The 26773-nt window shown below is 53.1% G+C and overlaps 1 protein-coding gene across 6 annotated transcripts in view; it reads left to right on the top strand.

The window, feature by feature from the left end:
• Positions 1-26773, top strand: part of DOT1L (DOT1 like histone lysine methyltransferase) — a 61490-nt gene that overhangs the window by 29779 nt on the left and 4938 nt on the right. For 3 of the 6 annotated variants that reach the window (XM_059697275.1, XM_059697272.1, XM_059697271.1), the window contains exons 8-27: positions 3007-3062; positions 5867-5946; positions 8099-8167; positions 9096-9202; positions 9672-9713; positions 10722-10832; positions 11116-11350; positions 12216-12329; positions 13141-13232; positions 13674-13775; positions 14139-14276; positions 15325-15450; positions 17435-17919; positions 18079-18214; positions 18716-18859; positions 20332-20461; positions 21707-22284; positions 22555-22760; positions 24688-24752; positions 25191-26126. In XM_059697275.1, the coding sequence (XP_059553258.1) occupies positions 3007-3062; positions 5867-5946; positions 8099-8167; positions 9096-9202; positions 9672-9713; positions 10722-10832; positions 11116-11350; positions 12216-12329; positions 13141-13232; positions 13674-13775; positions 14139-14276; positions 15325-15450; positions 17435-17919; positions 18079-18214; positions 18716-18859; positions 20332-20461; positions 21707-22284; positions 22555-22760; positions 24688-24752; positions 25191-26126 (3952 nt within the window). Of the gene's footprint in view, positions 1-3006; positions 3063-5866; positions 5947-8098; positions 8168-9095; positions 9203-9671; positions 9714-10721; positions 10833-11115; positions 11351-12215; positions 12330-13140; positions 13233-13673; positions 13776-14138; positions 14277-15324; positions 15451-17434; positions 17920-18078; positions 18215-18715; positions 18860-20331; positions 20462-21706; positions 22285-22554; positions 22761-24687; positions 24753-25190; positions 26127-26773 lie in introns of those variants that run through there. The other 3 variants (XM_059697276.1, XM_059697273.1, XM_059697274.1) reach the window with 3 other exon arrangements.

The following is a 26773-nucleotide window of genomic DNA, read 5'->3' as shown; positions in this document are numbered from 1 at the left end:
CCAGTTTAAGAACCCATTGTGGCCCTCGAGTCAAAAAGTTTGCCCACCCCTGGTCTAGGACCTTCCTGCCCACTCATATTTCTCCTTCCATTGGTGCCTTATCCGCTCCTTCCACTTGGCTCTGTCTGCTTACCTGTCATACCTCCACCTGGGGGATGCTTCATCCAGCTCTGCCCAAGCTGATGTCCAGAACCCTGCAGTACCTCAGTCATCTGCTCACAACCTGATTGTGTGCTCTTGGTTCCCAGTGATGGGCCTGGCACACAGGTTTCACTCATCCAATGTGTGACACTTTGGGCCGCTGCGGCCTCAAGGAAGTGCTGCGTGTGAAAGGCGCCCTGCAGCGTGGACCTGCCTCTGCACCTGGGGATAGGTGCCTTTCTGGGAAGTGTCTCAGGGCCTCCCCCTGGGTAAGAGCTGCTCCCTTCAGGCTTGTCCACATTAGGACAGCCTAGTGCTGCTGACAGGCAGACCTAGAAGGTGCAGAGCTGCCGGGCACTGGAATGCTGGCTGTTTTGTCCTTAGGAAAGTCATCTGTGAGCTGCGTGCGTTCTGGAGATATTGGCACCTTTACTCCGATCCTGCCTGAGTTGAGTCCCTGGAAGTCATGCAGTTCAGCTGGGCGTTTTCTGTATAAATCTGTGACTGCTCCGGTCAGATTGGCAGAACGACAAAGCCTAGAGCCTCCTATCAATGGTTCTTGCTCACATGGCTTTGGGTGGGACCTGCCTTGGTCACCCCATTGGAGTGGATGCTTCATACAAACCATGATCTTTTCCTGGATGCCGAGAGCATGTGAATCTGTGAGGTGTGGGTGGTGGCTCCCAGGAGGATGTCTGTGGTGAGGCGGAGCTGGCTGGGACAGGGGTGTGATCACCCTGCCTGAGTCAGACTGTGGACCTACCTGCTGGCTTGGAACATGAGTAAATCTGGTTTCCCCGTGGAAAGGATGATGTACGTGCTGGAGGCTCCTCCCATCTCTCCTTTCCCTCATGCGTGTCTCCACAGATGGGAGAAATAGGAGAACTCAGTGATTTGGGGGCCAGTCACAAGGTTTTTTTGGGGGGTAACGTGCACATCTTTATGGCCAGAGTTAGCTCAGGCACATTGGCCTCAGTGACACAGAGCCCACTTAGGCAATCACTCCTTGGATGGTCATGGCACAAGAGCGGAGGGGCCTGGCAGGCAGAGGCGAGGACTATGGCTGCTTCCTTGCCTTGAGTATGAGGTCAAAGGGAGCAGTGGTGCTGTGGCTTGAAACACTATGGCCTGGATGGGGGAGCCTGCAGGGAGAGAGAGGCCACACCAGGAGGAGCCTAAAATCACCTGCATCAGGGTCTTCAGGATGACCCCCAGGTTTGTGGATTTGCAGGGAAGACCCAGGACAAAGCAGATAGTCATCCTCATGGCTGTGGTTTATACAGATAGAAGATAGATGTTAGGCCTGCTCTGGGAGCTTTGTCTTATACCGTTCCAGTGAGGACTTTGGCCTCGAGTCACTTCCCCATATCTTGGCTGGGCTGTTCACTGGTAGCCATGGCAGATTCAGAATGTTCCTCAGGTGGGGAGAGGATTCAGAGATAGGATACAACCAGTCTGTGGGCGGGTCCTCCCACAGCACCTGAGTGGTTTAGAGAACAGGCCACTTCCTCATGCCCTGTGCCACCACATCACATCATGTCACAAGATATCCTGGGTGGTTTCCCTGTGCACACGGGAGGACATAGGATTTACAGCTGCTCCTGCCCTGGACACATGGTCTCACTGCATTGCGGCAGTAGCACCCGTAGGACACTTTGCTCAGGGTCTTCCTGAGAGAGATGCAGTGCCCATTGGGCACCTGCTGTCTTCTCGAGAAGGGGTTCCTGGTCACTTCAGAGCACTTGTGGTATGGATGAGGGGCCACCAGCAGTCCCCTAGCCCGCGACAACCACTAACCCAGCTCCTGTCTCTGTGGATTTGCTTATTCTGGGCATTTCGCAGTAATGAAATCACACACTTGGTGACTTTTTGGCTCTGGCTTTTCTCACTGAGCATCGTGTTTGTAAGCAAGTGTCAGTACTTCACTCCTTTTCATAGCTGAGCAATACTCAGAGTATGGATGGGTCATGTGTGTGTCTGTCCATCCGTGGACGGACGTTGGGTTGTTCCCACCCTTGGGTTGCTGAGAGTCCTGTCTTGGACGTCCAAGGACAGGTTTTTGTGTGGACATGTTTTCAGTTGTGTTGGATAGACACCATGGAGTGATGGCGATAGCCTTTGAAGAATTACAGAACTAATTTTCTTGTTTTGGAAAGTGTTACAGCTCTGAACAGTTCAGTTATTTAGAACTGTGTCCTCTTGGACAGACTTTGTCCTTGAGGCAGAATGACATTGGTTTGCTAATAAAAGCAGTGCTGAAAGCAGGTTTTGAAGTTCCAAACGACGCTGTTCTCAGGTAAAGCAGGTCAGAGAGCTGCAGCAGGTGTGTTTCGCGTCACAGCAAGAAGCTTAGCCTATGCCATGTCTCTCATGGTCAGTGATCTGTGTCCTGGACACTCCCCTGTGTGCCCAGTACAGGTTTCTGGTAGCCCTTGCCAACCCACCCTCTGTCCTGAACAGCCCCGCTGTGATGGGGTGATGACCTTCCCTGGCTCTGCAGGCCATGTGTTGGGAGCGCCCCCTGCTGGCCATGAGTGAACAAGACATGGTGACTTCTGGGCACTTTCTCTAGTGTCTTCATTGCTCTGTGCATTGGCCCTCTGGGATGGGCGCTCTAGCACTAGCCAGGTACCCACTCCAGGGCTCATGGTGACCCATACTGCAGTGTGTGGTCTCTGTTTATCCCCAACTGTTTCCTCCTCCCTGTGGAGCTGCCAGCAGCCATGCCTCAGTCTTACTTACCTCAAGGTCTGCCCATTTTAGTGACTCTGTGCTCATTTCATCTGTTCCTCGCCAGGTGGGAGGCTGGCTCAGGGGCCAAAAGAGACCCGTGATGAGCTCTTGTCCCTGTGTTCTTCCTTTCAGCTGGAAAGAGGTGATTTCCTCTCGGAGGAGTGGAGAGAGCGGATCGCCAACACAAGGTATGGTGGGTTTGGGAGTAGCCACTCAATGCTATGAGGATAGGGCTGGGGCCTGACCGAGCAGGGCACCCCCGGGGGGGCGGGGGGATCTCGCTTTCTCAGGTTTCTGTGTGGTTGGCATGGCTGCCTTTCTCAAAGCAGAACTAGATGGCAGAGGCAGTTGGAGCTTCTCTTCTCTTCTTCCCTTCTGGTTCAGGCTGCCAAGAGTCACTCTCAGGGCTGTCAGCAGGGCAGGTGGTCAGTGACCAGCCTAGGGCCAGTGTGGCTGGCCCCTCGCAGCCTATCAGGAAGGGCTCTTTCCTACTTTTGCAGCCAGGGAGGGAAAACTGCCCGGAGATCTTGGCCCTGAGCTCAGCTCTCGCTGTGTCTGCACGTGGACACTGTGCTCTGTGCCTACTGGAGGGAGGCTGTTTCTCTACTCGCTGTGGGGGGGAGTGTAGTATGGGTGTGAACAGCCTGGCAGGAAACACCCTGAGCTTGCTCGGCAGGCCTGCCTGCCTGGTCTTTGGATGAGAGGCCATCCCAGAGCCATCCCAGCTCCAGCAGACCCTTCAACCGAGGACTTGAGGTGTGACCTCCATGTCCACCAGCTCCTGCAGCTGTGTGTACAGTTCTTGCCTGCCCTCTCTCTTATTATTTTCCCTTTGTCCTTCCGCTGGCCTCAGGCTGGGGCTAAGACATGCCAGGCTGGATTGCTGTGCTCTGCCCCTCACCTCTAGCATAGCTACAGATTTGACGGGTCTCGCTGGATGAGCAGGAGGCAGTGCTAGAGTGTGAAGGTCTTCTATGCACCAGCCGAGGTAGCCAGGACCATGGTGATCTGTGAGGCCACGTTGCATCCTCTGAAGTGCTCTTGCTGGGGAGTGGTGGGCCAGCCTTGGCGGGTGGATCCCAGGCTTTCAGTCTGGCCTGCTGTCTTGTCCTTCTCTCCCTGTTCTTCTGGGCGCACCTACTATAGGTTACCCTGTGTTCCCCACTGTGTGGTTCTTGAGGCAAATAGGAACTAGGCATTGCTCTTTCATAGAAGTGTCCTCTTTTTTTTTGCTTCTGTGAGCGCATTGTTCCGCAATGACTAGGTCCTCCTCATCTTCTTGAGAGAATTGTGATGACTGTGGATATCCCCATCGAATAGGATCCGTGCTGCCATTGTGGTGGGCTGAACGGGTCTGAATGCAATGAGAGACCTCTCCAGTGGGGAGAACCCCATACTCACCACGCACTGCCCAGCAGCATCCAGGCTGCAGTGTCCTGTCTTCTGGGCATCCTAGTGACAGCTTCCTGAGAGCACACTGCACCCTGCTCCTCTTCTGCCCACCATCCGCTTGGCCTGTGATGGTCCTGTGGGTGGGGGCCCAAGGGCGGACCTGCTTGCGTTCCCCTGGATGTCCCCCAGGTACTCTGTTTTCTGTCAAGGGTGTCTCCTCCCCACCAGTGCTTGTTGTCAGGTGTGACCTCTGCCTCAATTAGTTTTCTGGTTTCCTCAGGTCTGAATGTGAGAGGGCAGGAGTGTCTGGAGTCTCCTTCTTCAAAGCCTTTTTGGTTCTGCCCTCTCATGGCTTTGGTCACCTTAAGACTCTGGTGTCCAGCCTTCCCAAGCTCTGTTCCGAGTAGGGCCATGGCCTAACTTGGCTTACCTGTCCTCATCATGCTCTGCCTGTCGCCAGCTGGGGTGCCCCCATCCCACTTTAAATCTTACTGTCTTCTCTGTTTCTCTCTGCTTGATAGAGCAGAGAGAGAGTACTGGCCTTTATTTATCCCTTCAGTATCCTTCCTGCCACTCTGCCCTTGCACCTGTCAGGCCCTCTGTTACTGCTCCTTCACCTGATTGCTTAAAGGGTTGAGATTTCTTGATTTTAAAGCTATTGAGACTTCATTAAAACAAGCAGCATGGAGATGACAGCTCACTTCGTTTTCTGTAACGCTCAAAAGAGGAAGTGACCCCATGTCTGCAGTTCTGCTCTCCGTGGCCCAGTTTCTGCCGTGGCAGTTTTTATCTGGAGGCACTTGCGGCAGAGAGGAGAGCCACATGACTCTAAGTATGAAACTGTTTGTCTTGTCTTTGCGTCTTCACGTGAACCAGCTGCACGGATGTTTCTAGCATTTAGCCATTCAGAGAGTTCCTCTTAATGGGCAAGGGCCGGGCTGGGTGGGTGAGGGAGCAGGCAGGGGAACACCTCCTTATTCCTGGCGGGGCAGCAGTCTCCTCAGCCATCCCAGCAGGCATCTGCAGATCCAAGTTCCTTTGGTCATCTGGTGCCGGAGACCATTTGAAAAAATTAGACAGGCTGAGCTACACTGTCCCTTGGAAGAGCTTTGCTTCTGGTCCCAAGGGTCCTTGGGTGTCACGTTCAGATGTAGCAGTCGTGCTACCTTCCTGCCTGGATATTTGGTTCTCCTCACGCCCCTGGCCCCAGGTTACAGTTGTGCTGCCTGCATTCCAATCTAGAAAGTCCATGGGCAGGCAGGGGCCACCACCCATTCAGTACAGGTTGACCTGGGGCCACCTTGGCCTGCACATGTTCATCTTGTGGGGTTTTTGTTGTTGTTGTTTTGTTGGCTTTTTGTTTTTTTCAGAGAGGCCAGCAATGTGGTGGTCATGGAAATTTCTAAATTATTGTACATTAGCAACAAACTTGGGCAGCGGGAGCCCATTCCCTGGGCCGGGTGGAAGTGGTGCAGGCAGAGCCTGGGGAGGCCTCACAATGGAGCTGGCAGTGGAAGCAGTAGGCAGCATATGCACTGGCACTGTATACACACGTGAAGATGGAACCTTCGTTTTACTCAACTGGAATATTATTTTGCAGTGTTATATTTGTGAATAACTTTGCCTTTGGTCCTGAGGTGGATCACCAGCTGAAGGAGCGATTTGCAAACATGAAGGAAGGTAACGTACTTCTCCCTTAACTCCACCCTTATGTGGCTGCAGCGGGCTCACTGTGCTTCTTGAGCCGCCACTCATTGGTCTGGCTAGATTTGACACCGATTACAGGTGTGGGAGTTCTAAGTTTTCATATCCATCCATTTCAGATCCAATCGGAAGGCTTCAGGCAGTGGGGATGCCTTCACTGTGGCTCTCACTGTCACCTGATGTACCGGGCTGGGTGCATCCCAGCTTAGAATTTGGAATGGAATGACCTGACCTCCCCCACACACACTGCTCAGCCAGCCTGAGGGACTTGGGGTGGGTGGCCAGATGAGCAAGTAAGATATAGGCTATCTGTTTAACTGTGAATTTCCTATAGACAAGAACTAGCTTCCCAGCTTTTACCAAAGGTATATGTATCTGAAATTCAGACCAGTGTCCCTGTTTGTTTGGCAACCCTAACCTGGGGGCACTGAGGACACTGGGATATCTTTCCTGGGCCCTTCTGCATTTTCTGGGCCTTTCTGCATTTTCTGAGGGTGTTTGGAACCACCCTCACCTGTCCAGAGCCACCCTACTGCTTCCCTCTGTCTCCCTTTCCTCTATCCCAGGTCAGAAAGCAGCCCAGAGCAGACCTGGGTGGGGGAGGGGGAAGGTCATAGACACAGATAACTTTCATCTGCCTTCAACACGGCCAGTTTCATGTGGGTGTATGAGCATGTGTGATCCCATTCTGTGTACAGGTGAGCATGTGTATGTGTGTGCATGGTTGTTTTTAAACACTGTGAGCAGCCACTGTCCACTGCACCCTGCACACACACCATCTCCTGAGCCTTCAGGCCCCTCCCTCAGCACCTGTATGCCCCAAGGAGAGGAGAGGTCTGGGATTTCTGTGGCCTTTGGGTCCCACCCTTCCTTGAACTCTCCCAGCTTTTCTTTTGTTTTTTCCCATCTCTTCAGCCAATAGTCACAAATGGCCTTCGGGCCTTGGCCTATTGGGTAGTTTTACTAGAAAATGGCCCCTCCATCTTTTGTGACAGTGTCCATGGGTTATCTGGGCTCATTTTCCTGTGGGATGTCATCCATACTGGACTTATCCCTTATGGTGAGCTTGACCTTGCCCCTCTGAGCCCCATTTCCTGCAGGTCTCAATGCCTGGTTGTCACACATGGGCCAGCTCAGGGGTAGGATTGCCTGCTAAACCCTCTAGTCATTAGGATCTATTGTCTTATAGTGACTTGCCCTCAGAAGTCCCCTCATGCATGCATTGTCATGTGAGCATCACAGGATGGCAGATTCCTAATGAAAGCGGTCTGTGGACCCTGGGTTTTATTTCATTGTGTCCCCCACACTTAGATGCTCCTATGACTTGAATACCCCTCGTGGCCTCCTGACCCCGCACCAGGCCGGCCCTGGGACCCATCCTTTCCTTTTCCTAGTGGGGGTGGTGCTCAGGAATAGTCTGATCACTGGGGAGCACCTCTGACTGGGGTGTTATGGGGCTGTGTTCATGTGTATGGCTGTGTGTGTGTGTGTGTGTGTGTGTGTGTGTGTGTGTGTATGACTTAAATGGATTTATGAAACATTATTTTCTTTAACTTTTATATTTGACTCTTTTTTCTGACACTGCAAAGTTTAGCATTAACATGTTTACTTTAGTGTTTTCTTCAGTCCATGTAGAACGCTGTCGTAATCGTAACATGAGCAGCACCACTCACATATGCTCACTGTGACAGGTGTGACAGTCCGTTTCCTCTGGAACAACCACACTAACATGGGGCATTAGTGTTTTCTGTGTGGCAGTTCCTAACCTGATACACAAGTCAGGCTGTTTCCTTCTGGGTGGGCATAAGGGCTGCTGATGTCTCCCAGATTCAGTGTGAGTTAGGAGACACATCTATGCAGGTGGGGGTCATTGGGTCAGAGGTCGGCATCTGTGGGATTTCAGGAGGCCTTGGGCAAGTTTCTACAGGAAAGCCATTAGTAGGTCAGGCTTAAGCATACCTTAATTTTGCTTTTACTTGTAGGAAACGGAAAGGACTCCTGGTCCCTGGCTACTTGTGTGCTCATTTCTTCCTTTGGCTTTTCCTCCCTGCTCTAACTTCCATCATCCTTTCCTTATGTGTATGACGGTTTTCCCCATGAAAAGCAATAATCAGCTTTTATGTTTCAGGTGGCAGAATTGTGTCCTCGAAGCCCTTTGCACCTCTGAACTTCAGAATAAACAGTAGAAACTTGAGTGGTAAGAAACTCTCATGTTGCTAAATTCTTCAGATGATCTTTTTTATATATGTAGATTTTTTAATTGATTTCAGAGAGGAAGGGAGAAGGGGAGAGAGGTAGAAACCAATGATGAGAGACTCACTGATGGGCTGCCTCTGATACGCCCCCAACTGGGGATTGAGCCTGAAACCTGGACATGTGCTCTGACCAGGAATCAAACAGCGACCTTCTGGTTTATAGGTCAATGCTCAACCACTGAGCCACACTGGCCAGGCCATATATATGGTCTTAAGCATTTGACACATGTTAGTACAGGGTCCCTCCATAGCACTGCTGACTTCAGGGCCAGGTCATCTCTGTGGGAGCTTCCTGGGAACCTACTTGATGCCAGGAGCACCCCTGTCTTGACCACCACAGATATCCCTACACATTGCCCACCCGGGTTGAGACCCCACACGTTTGACTTCAGGTTATGAAAATTCAGTAGTTTACAAGCTGCTTTGCTTTTGTATCTGATTGGCCTGAGGGGCAAATGGTTGGTGTGTGTGATGGGCTCCAGGTGCAGAAACCTTCAGCAGGAAGAGCTGGACCTCTGGCCTCCTGGGGAAGAGCCATGTTGCTCTGCGGCACCTGGCCTTGGGGTCATAATTTCTCGGGTGCTGGGCATCTTAGTAGCCGTGTTCTTTCCAAGTGGTCCTCAAGTGCTTTTCCATCCCACCCAGTCAGGCTCGTTGCCGTTTTCCTTGGACAAGCACCTGGGTTAGCGGGGATCATTGTGCACGCCGTGCGCCTCCCTGACCTGCCAGCGTGCTGATATCCAGGCACCTCACCGGCCTGGCGAGTGGGACGGCCTCACGTGATGAGGGCGCGCGGTTCTGCTCCCTTCCTGCCTCGCCTGAGTCATTCCCCCAGGTGCACAAGGCCCTAACCTGTGCCCGTCGTTGCAGACATCGGCACCATCATGCGCGTCGTGGAGCTCTCGCCCCTGAAGGGCTCAGTGTCGTGGACGGGGAAGCCCGTCTCCTACTACCTGCACACCATCGACCGCACCATAGTAAGTGTCCGTGTGGGTGAGGCCCAGGCCCTCCCAGAAAGCCTCCTCCCCCTTCCCTCCCGCCTGCCCCACGGCACTTTCCTTGGAGGATCTGAGACCTTGTGCCATAGCATGAGTGGAAGCCAGGAACTCTTTGTCTTCCCTCTTTTCTCCCAGTCCTTATGTGAGGCAGACATTGTCCTGAATGATGTAAGAATAGTGGATTTGACCTCAGTGTCAGAGGCTTCTGGTGTCCAGGGAGCCCCTGAACTGGGCAGCCTGGTTCCCGCCCAGCTTGCTTCATGTGAGATGGCCCTACGGGGCTGCACAGCCCCTGAGAGTGGGAACCTGTGGATCTTTGAGCAAAGGTGTATCCCTGTGACAGCTCCAGCGACATTTCATGTGGCGTGTCTCAGGTGTTGCTCTTGTCCTGACAGGGTTTGGGACTGATGTCTAATAAGACTTCTTTCCTTTCTTTTTTCATTTTTAGCTTGAAAACTATTTTTCTAGTCTGAAAAATCCAAAACTCAGGGTAAGTATGTGTTTCCCTCATTGAACATCACTGGTATGCTGCTTGATGAGCTTGATGGAACTCCAAGTGGTAGATGGGGAGTGGTGGTTTGGGGACAGGGGTCATGGTTCCCTCGGGGCCACACTTCCTATCAGTAGTCTTTTGGAAACTAGGTTGAATGAGTCGCGACCTTTGAACGCTACGATAGCTTGGTGAAGTGTGCCAAGTGCAGGATTGAGGGAGGAGCTCGAGCCACACTGACCCACCACATCTGGAACACAAGATGTTCCTCTTCCTAAACAGGCAACTGCTTCTAAGTAGTACGCCACACTTGCTAGAGGGGAGTGGGCTAGATTCTGACATGGTGGTTCTTCTGCCTCTCCCAGTGTCCCTGCAATGCCCAGTCCTCAAACCTGCCTCTTTCGAACCTCAGAGTACATCTGTCCAAACGTCAGTGTTTCTGGAGACTCAGACAAGCATCTGAGCAGGAAGAAATCCCCATGACTTAGAGTTCTGTGTTATTCCTGCCATACTTGGGATATCTGGGTCTTAATGAGGTTACCCACCCTCAGCACAAAGAACAAACTAAGCCAGCCAGCACCATCCTCTTTCCTTCTACAGCCTTTCCATAACCCTCACTTAGCAGAGATGTACTTCAGTGCGGGTCCCTGTACTCCCCGAGAGGAGAGAGGACTGTCAGGCAGTATTTGTGTGCACCCAGAGCCTTTTTATCTTTGATTTTATTTCCTCGCACATGTCACACACAGGTCAGAAAGCCTCGGGTTTCTGACTGAGAGGTCTAGGGTGTCTGCACCCAGGCAGTAGATACACACATGGCTCGTGGCTGGCTAAGGCTTGGGGCGGCTCACGTGCTCCTCTGTGCCTTACTTTCCTCTGTACAGCAGGCAGAGGAGTTGGCCTGAGCAGAGCTGGGCCAGGTAGCCTACCTCGGTGGTGCTTTTGGGTCATGCCCACACTTTGGGGGACATGTTGACACTTTGGGGGACATGTCCAACACTTGTTTTCCAGGAGGAACAAGAGGCAGCTAGGCGCCGGCAGCAGCGAGAAAACAAGAGTAATACAACCACCCCCACGAAGGTGCCTGAGAGCAAGGCGGCTGTGCCTGCGGACACCTCTGTGGTAAGTGCCCTCCAACCCCTTCTCTTGGGCTTGGGGCCCCATAGGGCTATTGATGGGCACAGCCCTCATTATAGAGGGAGGGGCTGGGCTCTTCCAACCAGAGAGGTGGTCCTGCTCAGTGCACATGTGGGTTGACTGATCACTGGGCTCTGGAGGAGGGAAGGGGGTTCCTGGGTTTCAGGTGCCTCTGTTCAGTTGCTCTCCCAGTGCCTGTGTTGTGGGCTCATTATTAATGGGAAGGGGGGGGGGGAGCATTGCTCTCTCAATGACCTCTGTTCACTAGGATTCTGGTGCTGAGGAAGAGAAAGCAGCGACCACCGCTATCAAGAAGCCATCCCCCTCCAAAGCACGGAAGAAGAAGCTGAACAAGAAGGGCCGGAAGCTGGCTGGACGGAAGCGCGGACGTCCCAAGAAGATGAGCACTGCGAACCCTGAGCGTAAGCCCAAGAAGAACCCTACTGCACTGGACCTCCTGCACGCCCAGACTGTGTCCCAGACGGCGACGCCCTCACCACAAGGTGAGCCAGGCCTCAGAGCCCTCCTTAGGGCCGCTCAGGCTCGATGGGTCATGCTCCGGAGGGTACCTCATGATGTCCTCATGGTTCGCCTGGGCCTCACTTCACCCAGATAATCTGCCAAGAGCAAATCCTGGTGGGCGCTTTTCCATCACATCCTGCCATCCAGGGCTTTGATAACATCAGCAGCTATGGCAGAAATAGCACTGCTCACAGAAATTTCTTACATTATGAGGGCATTCGTCTCAGCTTCTAGAACTGCTGAGATGCAGTATCTGGTTATGCCTTTGGACTGTAAGAGCTGTGTTGAGTCTTTTATTTTATTATTTTTTTAAAATATATTTTATTGACTTTTTACAGAGAGGAAGGGAGAGGGATAGAGAGTTAGAAACATTGATGAGAGAGAAACATGGATCAGCTTCCTCCTGCACACCTCCTACTAGGGATGTGCCCGCAACCAAGGTACATGCCCTTGACCGGAATCAAACCTGGGACCTTTCATTCGGCAGGCTGATGCTCTATCCACTGAGCCAAACCGGTTAGGGCGAGTCTTATCTTTTAAAAAGCTGGAAAAGCCTGGGTAGTGTGGCTCAGTGGTTGAGCATTGACCTATGAACTAGGAAATCACAGTTCAATTCCTGGTCAGGGTACATGCTCAGGTTGTGGGCTTTATCCCCAGTAAGGGGTATGTCGGAGGGAGCTCATCGATGACTCTTTCTCATCATTGATGTTCCTATCTTTCTCTCCCTCTCTGAAATCAATAAAAATACATTTTCTTAAAAGGCTCGAAAAGTTCCATAGAACAATCTGGAATTCCCTCAGGGCATTCCAGTCAGTGTTGACACGTAAATGTTGCTGTTTCTTGCAGATTCATACAAGTCACCTCACAGCCCATTTTATCAGCTACCTCCCAGCGTGCAGCGGCACCCCCCTGACCAGCTGTTGCTAGCACCCACCCCGCCCGCACTGCAGAAGCTGCTAGGTGAGCTGGCGCTGCAAACATTTGTGGGTTCGTGTGCAGATTCTAACTTAACAGCTCTGAGAACAAGGGGCGGGTCCAAGGTTCTGCCTCTCTGGCAAGCCCCCTGTGATACCCGCAACAAACTGACCACACTAGAGTCCCGAGGGCTCAGGCTCAGTCCTGCCAGGTGGTGCCTGGGCTTTTAGGCCAGGAGGACCCGTGTGGTTTTCTTAGGCTGCAGCTCTGCCCCCCAGGGGACACTGGGCCATGTCTGCGGACATCTGTGGTTATATTGGGGGTGCTCCTGTATATAGTGGGGGACAGGGATGCTGCTCACTTCCCCACAGTACCCAGGACAGCCCCACATAATGACCCAGCCCCATCGTTCTTAGAGTGTGGGAAGAGCCTGTCAGGGATAAGCTGGGGCTGTGGGGGAGCAGGCACCTGCTCACCTTGCGGTGCTTGACCGATAAGCTTCTCATCTCTTTTGAAAACTGGGTGAAGGAAATGCCTTTGAATTGTGGGAGCCATCAGTTTCCCCACTTGAACAGCATGTGTTTACTGGGAAATTTGGTCACAGAAACCCGCAGTCTTGGGGAGAAATAAAATGTGCGTGGTGATGGCAGGAACTGCAAAGGGCTCCGTGGGGGGACACTAGCCATAGGTGCAGGAGAGTGGTGATGCCAAGGCATTGTGGAGCCAAAGGTGCTGGCACAGTGACAGGTGATTTTCAGCAGCATCTGACAACGAGTGCCCCCAAGCTTCCCCTACCAACACAGCCTCCAGCCTCAGCTGGATGCCTTCTGTACTGAGACCTTGTCCCCGGTTCTAGAGTCCTTCAAGATTCAGTACCTGCAGTTCCTGGCATACACGAAGACCCCTCAGTACAAGGCCAGCCTGCAGCAGCTATTGGACCAGGAGAAGGTGAGGGGTGCCTGCTTTTGTGTTCCCAGCACTCTGCCGAGGGGTGAGCCAGGCAAGCCCCCAGCCTGCCACCCCCCAGCAGCCCCAGCCCGCCCAGAACATGTCCTGCTTCCTGTTACGTCCCCTTGTCCCTGCCCAGAGGGCCTGCTGCTGCCCGTGCTGAGAGGTGTCTGTCATCCCCAGTTAGTAACTCAAATAGCCACTGAGTTGGTACCACCTTCCGATAAAGTCTGAGATGGAGGACCAGCCGACGTGCCCAGTGTATGCATGTGTTGCCACCTGTGAGCATAGGGAGGTGGCAGCTCTCGCAGGTCAGGGAATGGACAGTGGTCTTTATCAGTGAGATGGGCTGGGCAGTGTCCCATCAGCTCTCCTTTGAGCCTGTTTGAGGGAAGAGATGGTGTGGGCTGGGCTCACTCACCAGCCCTCTGTCTCCTGCAGGAGAAGAATGCCCGGTTGCTGGGTGCCGCACAGCAGCTGTTCGGTCACTGCCAGGCCCAGAAAGAAGAAATAAAGAAGCTTTTTCAGCAGAAACTGGATGAGGTAGAGCTACCTGAGGCCAGGATGACTCAAGTACAGAATTGAGGGGTGGGCAGGGGCTGGGCGGGGGGCACAGCCCAGGGCAACTGAGATAAGAAGGACTGTTTCCTTTCAGATATTTTTTTCTGGTAGTCCAGAACTTGGGCTCTGGACAGAAGGCTGTTCCCAGCAGCCCCTCATGGGACCTGCACAGGCTTGTGTCTTGAGGTCACCCCCTTGTTCCCTCTCTGGGGGACTGTACTTAGTCTCTCCTGTCTGACTAGTACAGTGCCACCCCGGTCTTGTCTGGGCGAAAGCCAATCCCTTCACCTCCCTACCATGGTTGCACCTCCCTGCAAGCCCAGCCTTGCTGTTGTGTGTCCACAGTTGGGAGTGAAGGCGCTGACCTACAGTGACCTGATCCAAGCTCAGAAAGAGATCTCAGCTCACAACCAGCAGCTGCGAGAGCAGACGGAGCAGCTGGAGAAGGACAACAGGGAGCTGAGAAGCCAGAGCCTGCAGCTGGTGGGTGCCCAGAGGAGGCAGCAGTTCCAGCACATTCCAGAGCGAGTGGAATCCTTAGACCTCAGACCAGGGGGAGGGCCAGGTGTCCCTCAGTTGATGGGTCTGGAGGCCCAGGTGCTGATGTGTGTCCCAAGACAGACAACCCGAGGTTGCCTCCGGGGCCCAGCACATCATCCTGAGTTTCCGTGACTGCCTTAGTCCGAGTGAGCCCAGAGCCCCTCCCCATGTCTCTGACCTAGTTCATTTGAGGAATGCTGGCACAGCTTTACTTGGCTCTCAGAGCACATGAGCATGAGCTGAACTTGCCCCGGAATGTGGCTTCTTAAATTCCTTTCAGGGGCGTCCAAAGACTCATGATTTTACTAGATGGGACTTTTTTTTTTATTAATCCTCACCCAAGTATATAGTTTTCATTGATTTTGAAAGAAAGAGAGAAACATTGAGATAAGAGAGAAGCATTAGGGATTCTTTCCCCCTCCCCCCATGGTTGTCTGTGCTATGAGATTCTTTTCCCTTCCCCACGTGGGAGTGTGTACTTGTTCAATAAATTTCCACCTTTGCTGTAAAAAAAAGAGAGAGAGAGAAGCATTAATCGGTTGTCTTCCATACACACCCTGACCAGGAATCGAACACGCCACCTTTCAGGGTATGGGACGGTGCTCCAGTCATCTGAACCACACTGGCCAGGGACTAGATGGACCTTTTGAGGGGGCCTGGACTTTCCCAGTGTTTCCTCCTGGGATCCCCCTGGATGTGCAGGGGCCTCCCTTCTAATGGGTCCCCTTGCTTTGTCCCATAAGACCAAGACCCCTCGCCATACTCCTGTGGGTGTTTCTTATGGGAACCCTGGTCTCTGGCCGTCTCTGCAGCCTGGCCTTCCAAAAGCAGGAAGGAGAGTGGGACTGGCCCCCAGGAATACCTGCCTAGACACCTGCCCTGTCTCCTCCCAGAGCCCAGTGTCAGGGCAGGAAGCAGGTCCCAGGGGGCCGTCCTGTCCTCCCTATAGCCGCGCACATGCTTATGGCCGGGGCTTGCCTTGTCCCCACAGCTGAAGGCTCGGTGTGAGGAGCTGAAGTTGGACTGGTCCACACTGTCCCTGGAGAACCTGTTAAAGGAGAAGCAGGCCCTGAAGAGCCAGATCTCTGAGAAACAGAGGCACTGCCTGGAGCTGCAGGTAGGGGGGCAAGGAATGGGGTTGCCTTGGCCTCTCGGGGCTTCAGCTATGGTGTTAGGAACATGGTCAGTGCTATTGGCAGACCCACCAAACCCATCCTCCTCCCAAGGACAGTGTACTAGTTCTGGTATCACATTAAGAACAGCCTAACACCCCATCATCAGCCTAAAGGGAAACAAGAAGTAGGGCCGGTGGGCACTCCACTCTACCTACCCTAGGGCATCTCATCTGATCCTAAACCTAACGTGTGCCTGAGCGCCTCCTGGTGAAGCATTTCTGACACAGTCACTGGACAGACTTGTGTTTGCGCATTAAAACAAAACAGATTGTACATTTTTTCTTATTTTTAAAAAATACACTTTTATTGATTTCAGAGAAGAAGGGAAAGGGAGAGAGAGAGAAATATCAGAGATAAGAGAGAATCATCGATCATCTGCCTCCTGTACATCCCCTACTGGGGACCAAGCCCACAACCCAGGCATGTGCCCTAACTGGGAATCGAACAATGACCTCCTGGTTCATAGGTCGATGCTCAACTACTGAGCTACACCAGCCAGGCGGCTTGTGCTTTTTCTGATAGGGTAACTCGTTTATTGAGGTCAGCTAGAAAAAAGTTCGGGGAAGGAGAAAACATAACACAGGTCATGGCTGAGCTCCTGAGTACAGAACTTACAAGTAACAATGAGGAAAGTAAAGAGACGTGGGGCATGAGCATTGGTCATTCTGAAAGCTCCATGTATACACACGAGGTTCTACTGCATTTACTCAGCTCAGCTTCATAACATAGAGCATTGCCGGTCGCCAGACCCTGGGGGCTCTTTTAAGTGGTTTATTATAAAATGAAACTGCAATGAATTTTTCTGCACCATGATTTATTTTAAGGATATTTCTGTAAATATGTAGTCCCCAAAATAGATCTGTGAGCAGTTTAAGGTCCTGTGATACATGGCCTAGGTGTGTCATAGAAAGAGGTTTGTCTCGAGCCGGTTTTCTCAGTGGTTAGAGCATCAGCCGAGGACTGAAGTCTCCTGTTCAGTGCCAGTCAAGGGCACATACTTTGGTTGCAGGTTCGATCCCCTTTTGAGGGGGCCCAGACATTCCCAGTGCAGGAGGCAACCAATCAATGTGTCTCTCACATTGATGCTTCTCTCTGTCTCATCCCCTCCCTCCCACTCTCTTTAAAAATCAGTGGAAAAAATTGGGTGAGGATTAACAACAAAAAAAGAGGTTTTGCTGACGGCTACAAAAGCCAGGCCTTGTTTCCATGGGTGTACCTGCAAGAGAAGTCTCCACAGGGAATATATTTGGTTTCTGGCTCTTCTGTGTAATAAAGAGATGATACATTTTCATATAGAGAAAAAGCCCAAACATAGTGTAAGAAGAAAAGTGCCCTGTGGCCCGGCAGGTGTGGCTCGCCGGTTGAGCATTGACCCAGCGACCAGGAGGTCCCAATCAGGCATATGTCTGGGCTGTGAGCTCAGTCCCCAGTGGGGGGTGTGCAGGGGGTAGCCGATCAATGGTGTTTCTCTCTCATCGATGTGTCTATCTCTAAAAATCAATAAAAAAAACATATTTTTTAAAAGCCCTGTGTCTGACCCCTGGAAGGAAATGCTATTTCAGGGTTTTTCCCAATGTGTGCTCTTGAGAGCGCTAAGTCCTCTGTTCCTTGCTTTCCTGGGGACGTCTTTTAGTTTCAGCAGATGTGCATCTGTAGAACCACTTTTAACACTCACATGCTGTTTTATCCGTCCACCCAGAGTGCCCTGACCGGGTTTGGGTGGTTGGCTGCTCTGGCTTCCCCTTTACACACACAGTCAGTCTGCCTCCTTGTAGTTCCTCTGGGTGCATCCTCACCCTCCTGGGATGGTCCCCTCTGGTGGGTTGCTGGGTTGGGCTGGGCTGGCCTCTGTTCTGGGGCCTTCCACGGGTGTGCAGGAGCCTCTCTCCCAAGCAAGCTCAGGGTCTGACACCCTCGCTCTTCCAGATTAGCATCGTGGAGCTGGAAAAGAGCCAGCGGCAGCAGGAGCTCCTGCAACTCAAGTCCTGCGTGCCGCCTGATGATGCTGTGTCCCTGCACCTACGAGGGAAAGGTGGCCTGGGCCGAGAACTGGAGGCGGAACCCAGCCGGCTGCACCTTGAACTGGACTGCTCCAAATTCTCCCTGCCCCACTTCAGTAGCATGAGCCCGGAGCTCTCCATGAATGGCCACGCGGCCGGCTATGAGCTCTGCAACACACTGAGTCGGCCCTCGTCCAAGCAGAACACCCCCCAGTACCTGGCCTCTCCACTGGACCAGGAGGTGGTGCCATGTACTCCCAGCCACAGCGGCCGGCCCCGGCTTGAGAAGCTATCTGGCTTGGCCTTGCCAGACTACACCAGGCTCTCCCCGGCCAAGCTGGTGCTGAGACGCCACCTGAGCCAGGACCACACTGCCAGTGGCAAGACACCTGCTGGTGAGCTACACCCACGGTGAGTCTGCCCCTGGCGCCCTTGGGCTGTTGTGGGGTCTTGAGGGGGGTTGCTCATCAGTTTGGAAGTGTTTGCTAGGCCCAGGCTGTCAGCTCTGAACACAAAGCCACAGCCACTGGGTCTCCACAGAGAGTGACTGCGGTGTGCGTCTCATTCCAGAACTGAGCACGCCAAGGAGAATGGCCTTCCGTACCAGAGCCCGGGCCTCGCCAATGGCCTCAAGCTGAGCCCTCAGGACCCACGGCCCTCATCCCCTGTGGCCTTACAGATGACAGGAGAAAAAGGCAGTGAGAAGGTGCAGGCAATCACTGGGAGGGAGGGACTCTTGGGGTGGAGGTCTTCTTACCTGTGCCTGAGCCGAGGCTATGGGGGACACTCAGTGGGTATCCGGAGCGGGTCTGTGAGGGCGTCCAGGTGAGGGCTGTGGAGCCAGGAGGATGTGGGGTGGAGATGGAGGGATAGGGCTTCGTTAGTCAGGTCCCCACCCTCGGTTGCTTCAGGAACAAGACTAAGAAAGTGGCAAGATAGTAGAGCCCCCTTAGGGTGGCACTGCCAGAGTGCGACTCTGTCTCTGCTGAGGTGGCAGGTTTGAAAACCATTAGGTCAGAGTGTGACAGGTAGGGGCCTGGAAGGTCAGGAGAAGCGGTTGGAGCTGGAGGGATAGGCGTTAGTGGGGTGAGGGGACTGTGCTACAGCGGCCCCTTGTCCATGGCTGGAGGGTAGTTGTGTCCTTTGGGTGGTGTCGTGGCCTGGGGTTATCAGGTCAGCAGCAGCAGGCAGTCTGCTGTGTCTGCAGGGTCTGAAGGAGCGCGCCTATGCCAGCAGTGGGGAGGCCATCACCAGCCTACCCGTCAGCATTCCACTCAGCACTGTGCAGCCCAGCAAGCTGCCCGTCAGCATCCCCCTGGCCAGCGTGGTGTTGCCCAACCGTGCCGAGAAGGTAGTGAGTGGGCACCATCGGGGGGCGGGGGCAGTCCAATGCTGTGTTGCTCCGAGAGTATCAGCACAGGCAGAAGAGACTTTTGTCTGGTGTTTGCCCCACAAGACCTCGTCCCTTTTTGTTAAATTGCATGCAATTGAAGTTTGAGAAAAATAGAGCATCCAAGAATCCAGGTTTAATTACATTAATATCTTATGGTGTGTTTTTTTTGTTGTGTTTTAATCTTCATCCGAGGATATTTTTTCCATTGATTTTTAGAGAGAGGGGAGGGAGGGAGGGGGGCGGGAGAGAGAGAAACATCCATGTGAGAGAGACACATTGATTGGTTGTCTCCCATGCGCCCTGAACAGGGCCCAGGATTGAACCTGCAACCCAGGTACATACCCTTGACTGGAAATTGAACCCATGACCCTTCAGTGCACAAGCCGATGCTCTAACCATTGAGCAATCAACCAGAGCACATCTTTTTTTTTTTTTTTTTTTTTTTTACATCTTGTCATTTTTATCTCAGATCCTCTTTTGTAAGTGGTGGTGTGTGCGGGTGGAGAAGGGATAGAACTGCCCGAGGTGGTAGAAGCTTGGAGCGCATCCGCTTCGTCCATACCTGCATTCCCCTTGCCTCACGCTTATGGACTCTCTATATAATGCAGGTTTTTCTTGTTTTTGTTTTTTTAGGTATAATCCACATACAATTCACCATCTAAAGTGTGTGTTTCAGTGAAATTTAGTATGTTCACAGGGCTGGCAACCATCACCTCTATCTAGTTCCAGAGTCTTTTGTCACCCCCCCAAAGGAAGTCCCACCCACATCCATAGTCGTGTGTGTGTCCTATCCCCAACTCTGACAACCACAAACCCACACTTCCTGTCTCCCTGTTCTGGACATTTCACATAAATAGAATCACACACACTGTGATCTTTCTGTGTCTGGCGTTTCTCACTGAGCATCCTGTTTACAAGGTTCATCCCTATTGTAGCAAGTATCAGTGCTTCTCTCCTTTTTGTGGCTGAATAATATTCTCGTGTGTGAATGGACACATTGGGGTATTGTTTCATTTATCAATGGACATTTTTTGGTTTGCACTTTTTGGCCACTGTGAACAGGTGTGTACAGGTTTGTGTAGACAGTGTTTTCATCTCCTTGCACATAGGAGATAAATTGCTGGGTCAGATCATAACTGCAGCTGCAGCCCTCACTGCTTTCCCTGTACCCTTCATCCCCACCCTGAGCCCATTAGCCAGAACGATCCTTTAGGACCCAACTCGGACATCTGTCCCACCCTGATCAGACCCTTCTGGTGGCTGCCCACTGTGCTCACACCCTGAGCAGGTCACTTTCCCTTCTTTGAGCTGCTTTTCACACACCTGCTATTTTCCCTGTTTCATGTCTTCAGCACGTTCTGTGACCCGTGACCCCCTCCCCGACATTCACATGCCGTCCCAGCTCAGCTGACAGTGCATTCTCTCCACAGAGAAGCACCCCCAGTCCTGTGCCTCAGACCCGAGAGTCCTCGTCCACACTTGAAAAGCAGATGGGTGCTAACGCCCATGGTGCTGGGAGCAACGCTGCTGGGAGCAAAAGCCTCACCCTGGCGCCCACAGGTAGGGTGCTTCTCCTATTCCTGCCCTGTCTCCGTAGGTCAGCTTCCACCTGTGCCCACTGCCACCTCTCCAGGGGCTGTGCTGGGGGCATAAGGTGTGAACAATGTCTATAGTGAGGCCCTCAGAGATGCTGGCTCAGAGCTTACCTCCTCCCAGCCATGGGGTCTATGCTGAGTCCAGACTGCTGTCCTCCTTAGCAACAGCAGCAGCCCGGTGAGACCTGGGGGTCGGGGACTGTAGGGTGGGCCCTCAGTGCATCACCTGAACCTCTGGCTGCATCCTGATATGGATGTGCTTGGTCTGACTGTATTAGAGCCTGGGTGGTGTGGTGGCACTGTCCTTGTCAAACCACCGTGGGCTCCGGGGCCACCCAGTTTCTAGCTGGATTCTGATCTCCTTCACAGAGCTCCAATTTTTGACACATCTAGGTGTTGGCACAGGGCCCCAGGGTGGGGGGAATTGTGGCTCTGAAGCTGAGAGGCTCTGTCACAGCTGTTCAACTCTAGTTGTGAAAGTCCGTAGACAGGCGGTGGGCATGTGCCAGTAAAACTGCTGTAGCAAAGGTTGGCAGCCAAAACGCCGGACCATGGGCTGGGCTGTAGTTTCCTGACTTTTGTGAACACCATGGCCTGTTTGGACATTATTTTTCCAGGCATAAAATTCAGCCCTGGCCAGGTAGCTCAGTTGATTAGATGGTTGTCTCCATACACCAAGGTTGTGGGTTCGATCCCCGGTCGGCACGTACAAGAATCAATATCTCTCTCCATTCCTCATTCTCAAAAATCAATTTTTTGAAAATTAAAAAACAAAATAAAATGTAGAGGCCATTACTGAGAGCAGTTCTTCCCCTAGGCTCCCTGCGTCCCACTACTCCAACACGGGGGGGGGGGGGGGGAAGGGGGGGGCACTTTGCAGCTGGCAGCATGATGAGTTCTGGGCAAAGGACAAATTCTGTCTCAGTTGGATGTCACAAGGGTTTCTGAGCCTCCAGGGGAGGTCCGGAGAGAGGGTTCAGGATGGGGAGTGGTACACAGGCTCCAGGGCCTCCAGTGATGCCAGATCCAACATGGGAAGGAGCTCACCATGCCTGGGCACTCTCACCTGCGCTTGCGCCAGCCCAAGGGTGCCTGCCTAGTCGCTTGGTGCCATCTGTGGCCGCACCCACGACATGGAGGGTGCCTCTGCGGGGCTTAGTGTCCTCTCCTGGGATGGGCTTCCCTGAAACACTGTTTCTCTTCCTGGCAGGCTTCTATGCAGGCTCAGTCGCCATCAGTGGGGCCCTGGCAGGCAGCCCGGCCCCACTCGCTCCTGGAGTTGAGCCCCCTGTCTTCGATGAGTCCTCCAGCTCGGGGAGCCTCTTCACCACCATGGGCTCCCGCAGCTCCACCCCACAGCACCCTCAACTGCTAGTGCAACCCCGGAACTCCGGTCCAGCCTCGCCCACGCACCAGCTCTGCGTCAGCCCCCGACTCAGCGCTGCCCAGGGCCCACTCCCTGATGCGAGCAAAGGGGACCTTCCCTCTGAGGTTGGCTTCTCAGATCCAGAGAGCGAGGCCAAGAGGAGGATCATCTTCACCATCTCAGCTGCTGCCAGCAGCACCAAGCAGTCACCTTCCAACAAGCACAGCCCTCTGCCTGGGGGTGCTCGTGGAGACAGCAGTCAGAGCCATGGGCAGGACAGTCGAAAGCGGGGCAGGAGGAAGCGGGCATCCGCGGGGACCCCCAATCTGAGCTCAGGCGTGTCCCCCAAGCGCCGGGCCTTGCCATCCGTCGCCGGCCTCTTCACTCAGTCTTCAGGGTCTCCCCTCAACCTGAACTCTATGGTGAGGCCAGGAACAAATGTCTGGGGCAGGAGGTAGTGGGGCCACCCAGTACAGACAAGCAGGCACTGGACGTTGGATCTCTTGTTCCCGGGGCTAGCCGAGATGGGCTGGGTCAGGGGCCCATGCTGGAACGAACAGCTGGCAGGCGTTGCGATTCCCCAGAACTCCATGCCTGGGTAGCTTAGGCAGGAAGGATCAGAGCAAAGCCATTGGGGTTGGTGCTGTGGGAGCCCATTGACAGAGTTGTGCTGTGTCTTGCTGGTCCCTCAGGTCAACAACATTAACCAACCTTTGGAAATCACAGCCATCTCGTCCCCTGAGAGCTCCCTGAAGAGCTCCCCTGTACCTTACCAGGACAACGACCAGCCACCCGTGCTCAAGAAAGAGAAGCCCCTGACCCAGACCAATGGAGTCCACTACTCCCCACTGACCTCAGATGAGGAGCCGGGCTCTGAGGACGAGCAAGGCAGCACCAGGTGAGGGCCAGGCAGGGCAGGCACTCCACCCTTGGGAGAGGGGCGTACACCAGCAGGGTTCTGAAGGACAGGCCCTTGTGGTCATGTGTGACCCAGGGACAGGCAGCTTCCACCTGCCATTAGTTGGGGGGTAAAGGGGACCTTAACAATCACTCCCCATATTCTCTCCCTCCCCCAGCCCTTGGCAGCCACCATCTACTGTCTGTCTCTATGAATCTGACTTCTCTAGGAATCTCGTATGTAACAGTGTAATGTCCTCAAGGTTCATCCATGTCATAGCAGGTGTCAGAATGTTCTTCCTTTTTAAGACTGAATAATATTCCAGTGTGGATGGACCACATTTTGATTGTCCATTTATCTGTCCATGGACACTGGGGTTGCTTCCAGTTTTTAGCTATTGTGAATGGTGCTGCTGTGAACTGTCATATATGTTTTTTGTCTCAATTTACCTCATACTAAGTAGAATTTGTCATATATGTAAATATATGTAAATATATTTTTATTGATTTCAGAGAGGAAGGGGGAGAGAGAGAGAGAGAGAGAGAGAGAGAAACATCAATGATGAGAGAATCATTGATTGGCTGCCCCTCGCATGACACCTGCAACCCGGGCATGCACCCTGACGGAGAATCGAACTGTGACCCTCTGGTTCATAGGTTGACACAACCACTGAGCCACACCAACTGGACGTACCAAGTAGAATTGCTGGGTCACATGGTCATTCTATGTTTAATTTTTGAGGAACCGCCATCCTGTTTTCCACAATGGCCACTCCATTGTACATTTCCACCAGCTGTGCACTCAGGTTCGAGTTCCCCCACATTCTCACCAGCACTTGTTATTGTCTGATTTTGTTCTTAATGTGAATTCCTTCCTTATGGGTGTGAAGTGGTGTCTCACCATGGTCCTGACTTTCATCTGCCTGACTAGTCATGTTGAGTATCTTCTCATGCTGGTTGGCTGTCTGTGTCTGTCCAGGGTCTTTGGCCCTTCCTTTAATTGGGTGTACTTTGCTGTTGTTGATTTATGAGCGTTCTTTATGCTAGATCAGCGGTTCTCAACCTGTGGGTCGCCAACCTGTGGGTCACGACCCCTTTGGGGGTTGAACGACCCTTTCACAGGGGTCGCCTAAGACCATTGGAAAACACATATATAATTACATATTGTTTTGTGATTGATCACTATGCTTTAATTATGTTCAGTTTGTAACAGTGAAATTTGGGGTCACCACAACATGTATTAAAGGGTCGCAGCATTAGGAAGGTTGAGAACCACTGTTCTAGGTACATGATCCCTTATGGTATGACTTTTCCCCTCTCTCCCTGGGTTAAATTTTGACGAAGTCCCATTTATCTGTTTTTTCTTTTTGTTGCCTGTTTTTGGTGTCTCATCAAAGTGATTTTATTTTGTTTTTTTCCACATATATATGTTCTTAAAGATTGCACTTGGGTAGTCTTCTTTTGTCTCAGGCACATCCAACTTATCAATTTCCAGATTCATTTGGAAGTTCTATGTCCTTGGGAAAAGGCCATAATACACTGATACAAAGAATGCACACTATTTATAATTTGGGGCTGCTATGAATTCGACCTTGCTGAAGTGTACTACAGCCTATGTGTCACATGCATGACATACTATAGATGACATGGCAAACACAAAGGTTTAAAGAGATTGAGAGATGGTTCTATCTGGGACATGTGTGTGTCTCTGTATCTGGGGAAGTGGAATGCCTGTTCCTCTTTAGCTGTTGAACCCTCAGTAATTGGGCTGCAACATGGACATAACAGCCATGGGTCCTTCTTGAAGGAGGTCCAAGGGCAGGGGAGCTGTGTGTCTACTGCTGCTCTACCTCCCTGGGCAATTCAGTGAACATACAGCTCTCAGGATGCACAGGGATTTCAAACAGTCATATTTTTTTTCTTGATAGAATTGAGAGAAAAATTGCAACTATCTCCTTAGAAAGCAAATCTCCTCCGAAAACCTTGGAAAATGGTGAGTAACAGTGCTCCATTGCATGAGTCCCCAGTGCTAGGTGGCATGCCCTATCTTTTCTGCACAGGCGTTCCTGAGCACAGTGGTGCTAGAAAGGCCATTCCCACCACAGGCCAGTCTTGGTGCTGCCAGGTACCATATCCTCAGTTGCCTGGGCAGCAGACCTGTTTCCTTCTTGGTGAAATAGGCCAAAGTCAGATTTGTGTTGACTCACTCACCCACCTGCCCTCCCACAGAAGCACTCCTTTCATCTTTACCTTCTGTAGTCCGTCCCACCCTAACCACATGGAGGACCAACCTTTTCTGGGTGGAAGGGGCATCCATCATTCTGAGCTGTGGTGCTTCCTCCCGGCCCCCTCGGAGACCTTCTACCACAGCTCCCGTCCCACTTGACCCCTTGGAGGTACCCAGGCCTCAGCCCCTGCCTCTCCTCATCAGGTGGCAGCCTGGTAGGAAGGAAGCCGATGCCCTCCAGCGAGCCCATCAACAGCAGCAAGTGGAAGTCCACCTTCTCACCCATCGCTGACCTTGGCCTGGCCAAGGCTACTGACAGCCCGCTACAGGCCAGCTCCGCTCTGAGCCAGAACTCCCTGTTCGCTTTTCGGCCCACCCTAGAGGAGCTCAGCTCAGTTGATGCCAAGCTGGCCACCCACCCCAGGAAGAGCTTTCCGGGTGCACTGTCGGGGCCTGGCGGGCTGAGTCCCATCAGCAACCCCCCCAACGGCTTTGCCTTCAGCGGAAGCCTGGCTGCCGACCTCAGTTTACACAGTTTCAGTGATGGTGCTTCTCTCTCCCACAAGGCCCCTGAGGTGGCCAGCCTGGGCGCCCCCCTGAGCTTTTCCGCCCCGAGGGGTAAGGAGAGCAGCACGGAGCCTGGCCCCTTTGTGAACAAGAGGCAGCTGGATGGACTGGGTGGCCCGAAGGGTGAGGGGGTCAAGGGCAGGGAGGGAGAAGTCAGCTTGCCCGTGTGCACACCCTCAGACAAGGCCTCATCACATGGCAAGGTGGGCAAGGGCCGGGACCGCGAGCCTGATTTCAAAAATGGCCACAATCTCTTCATTTCTGCCGCTGCCGTGCCTCCTGGGGGCCTCCTCAGCGGGCCAGGCCTCACCACAGCAGCGTCCTCAGCAAGCGGCACAGCCCCCTCCTCCCAGACACACCGGCCCTTCCTGGGCACTTTTGCACCTGGCCCACAGTTTGCCTTGGGCCCCATGTCCCTGCAGGCCAACTTAGGCTCATCTGTGCTGCAGTCCTTGTTCAGCTCTGTGCCGGCTGCTGCTGGCCTAGTGCACGTCTCATCCGCTGCAACCAGACTGACCAACTCTCATGCCATGGGCAGCTTTTCCTCCGGTGTGGCAGGTGGTGCAGTTGGAGGTAGGCAGAAGCGCGTCTCTCCTGTCTGACTCAGGTCCCATGGGACCTGCTCTGGGGTCTGTGACACTACGTCGTCAAGGAAGCCTCCTGGACCACTGGGTTTAATCACAACTGCTTTACAGGTTCCCTTCCAGAGCCCCCTAAGGGGCGAGAGGCTGTGCCCGCGTGTCCCTTTGTGTCCACTTTGCACCTGCCACCTCATTCCTTTTCACAAAATGCAGATATGACTCACATGGGCAGAGCACTCACGCGTGAGTTGGCCTGTCAGGCTTTCTGGTTGTGACAGTGTCTTTCGTACCTTCAGGAGAGCTGGCGCCGTGACTAGAGCTTTCAGGCCTCCCTGTGGAGGTCACCGTCAGACCTGACAGCCTTGGGGACTGTCAGGGCATTGCAGGAGAGTGACCACAGCGCCTCCTGCACTGTGGCTCTTTGTCGGGTGGAGAGGAGCCACTGGCTGGGTCCTCTGCAGTCCCAGACCTCCATAGGTGGCTCCTTGCTGGGTACAGGTGGGCGAGATGCCCACAGCTGGGAACCTAGGAGGGAGTGCTGAGGGGGGTGTGGCATGGGGCCATCCTGCAGGTAAGTCTCACCTGGCCACCTGCACTCCTGCTGCCTGCTGCTTTGTCCCTGCACCTGTGTGCACTCAG

This window comes from Myotis daubentonii, chromosome 5, assembly GCF_963259705.1.
Source record: "Myotis daubentonii chromosome 5, mMyoDau2.1, whole genome shotgun sequence".
NCBI lineage: Eukaryota > Metazoa > Chordata > Mammalia > Chiroptera > Vespertilionidae > Myotis > Myotis daubentonii.
Note: the sequence above shows the minus strand (reverse complement) of the source record. Positions and strands in the feature narration are given on the sequence as shown.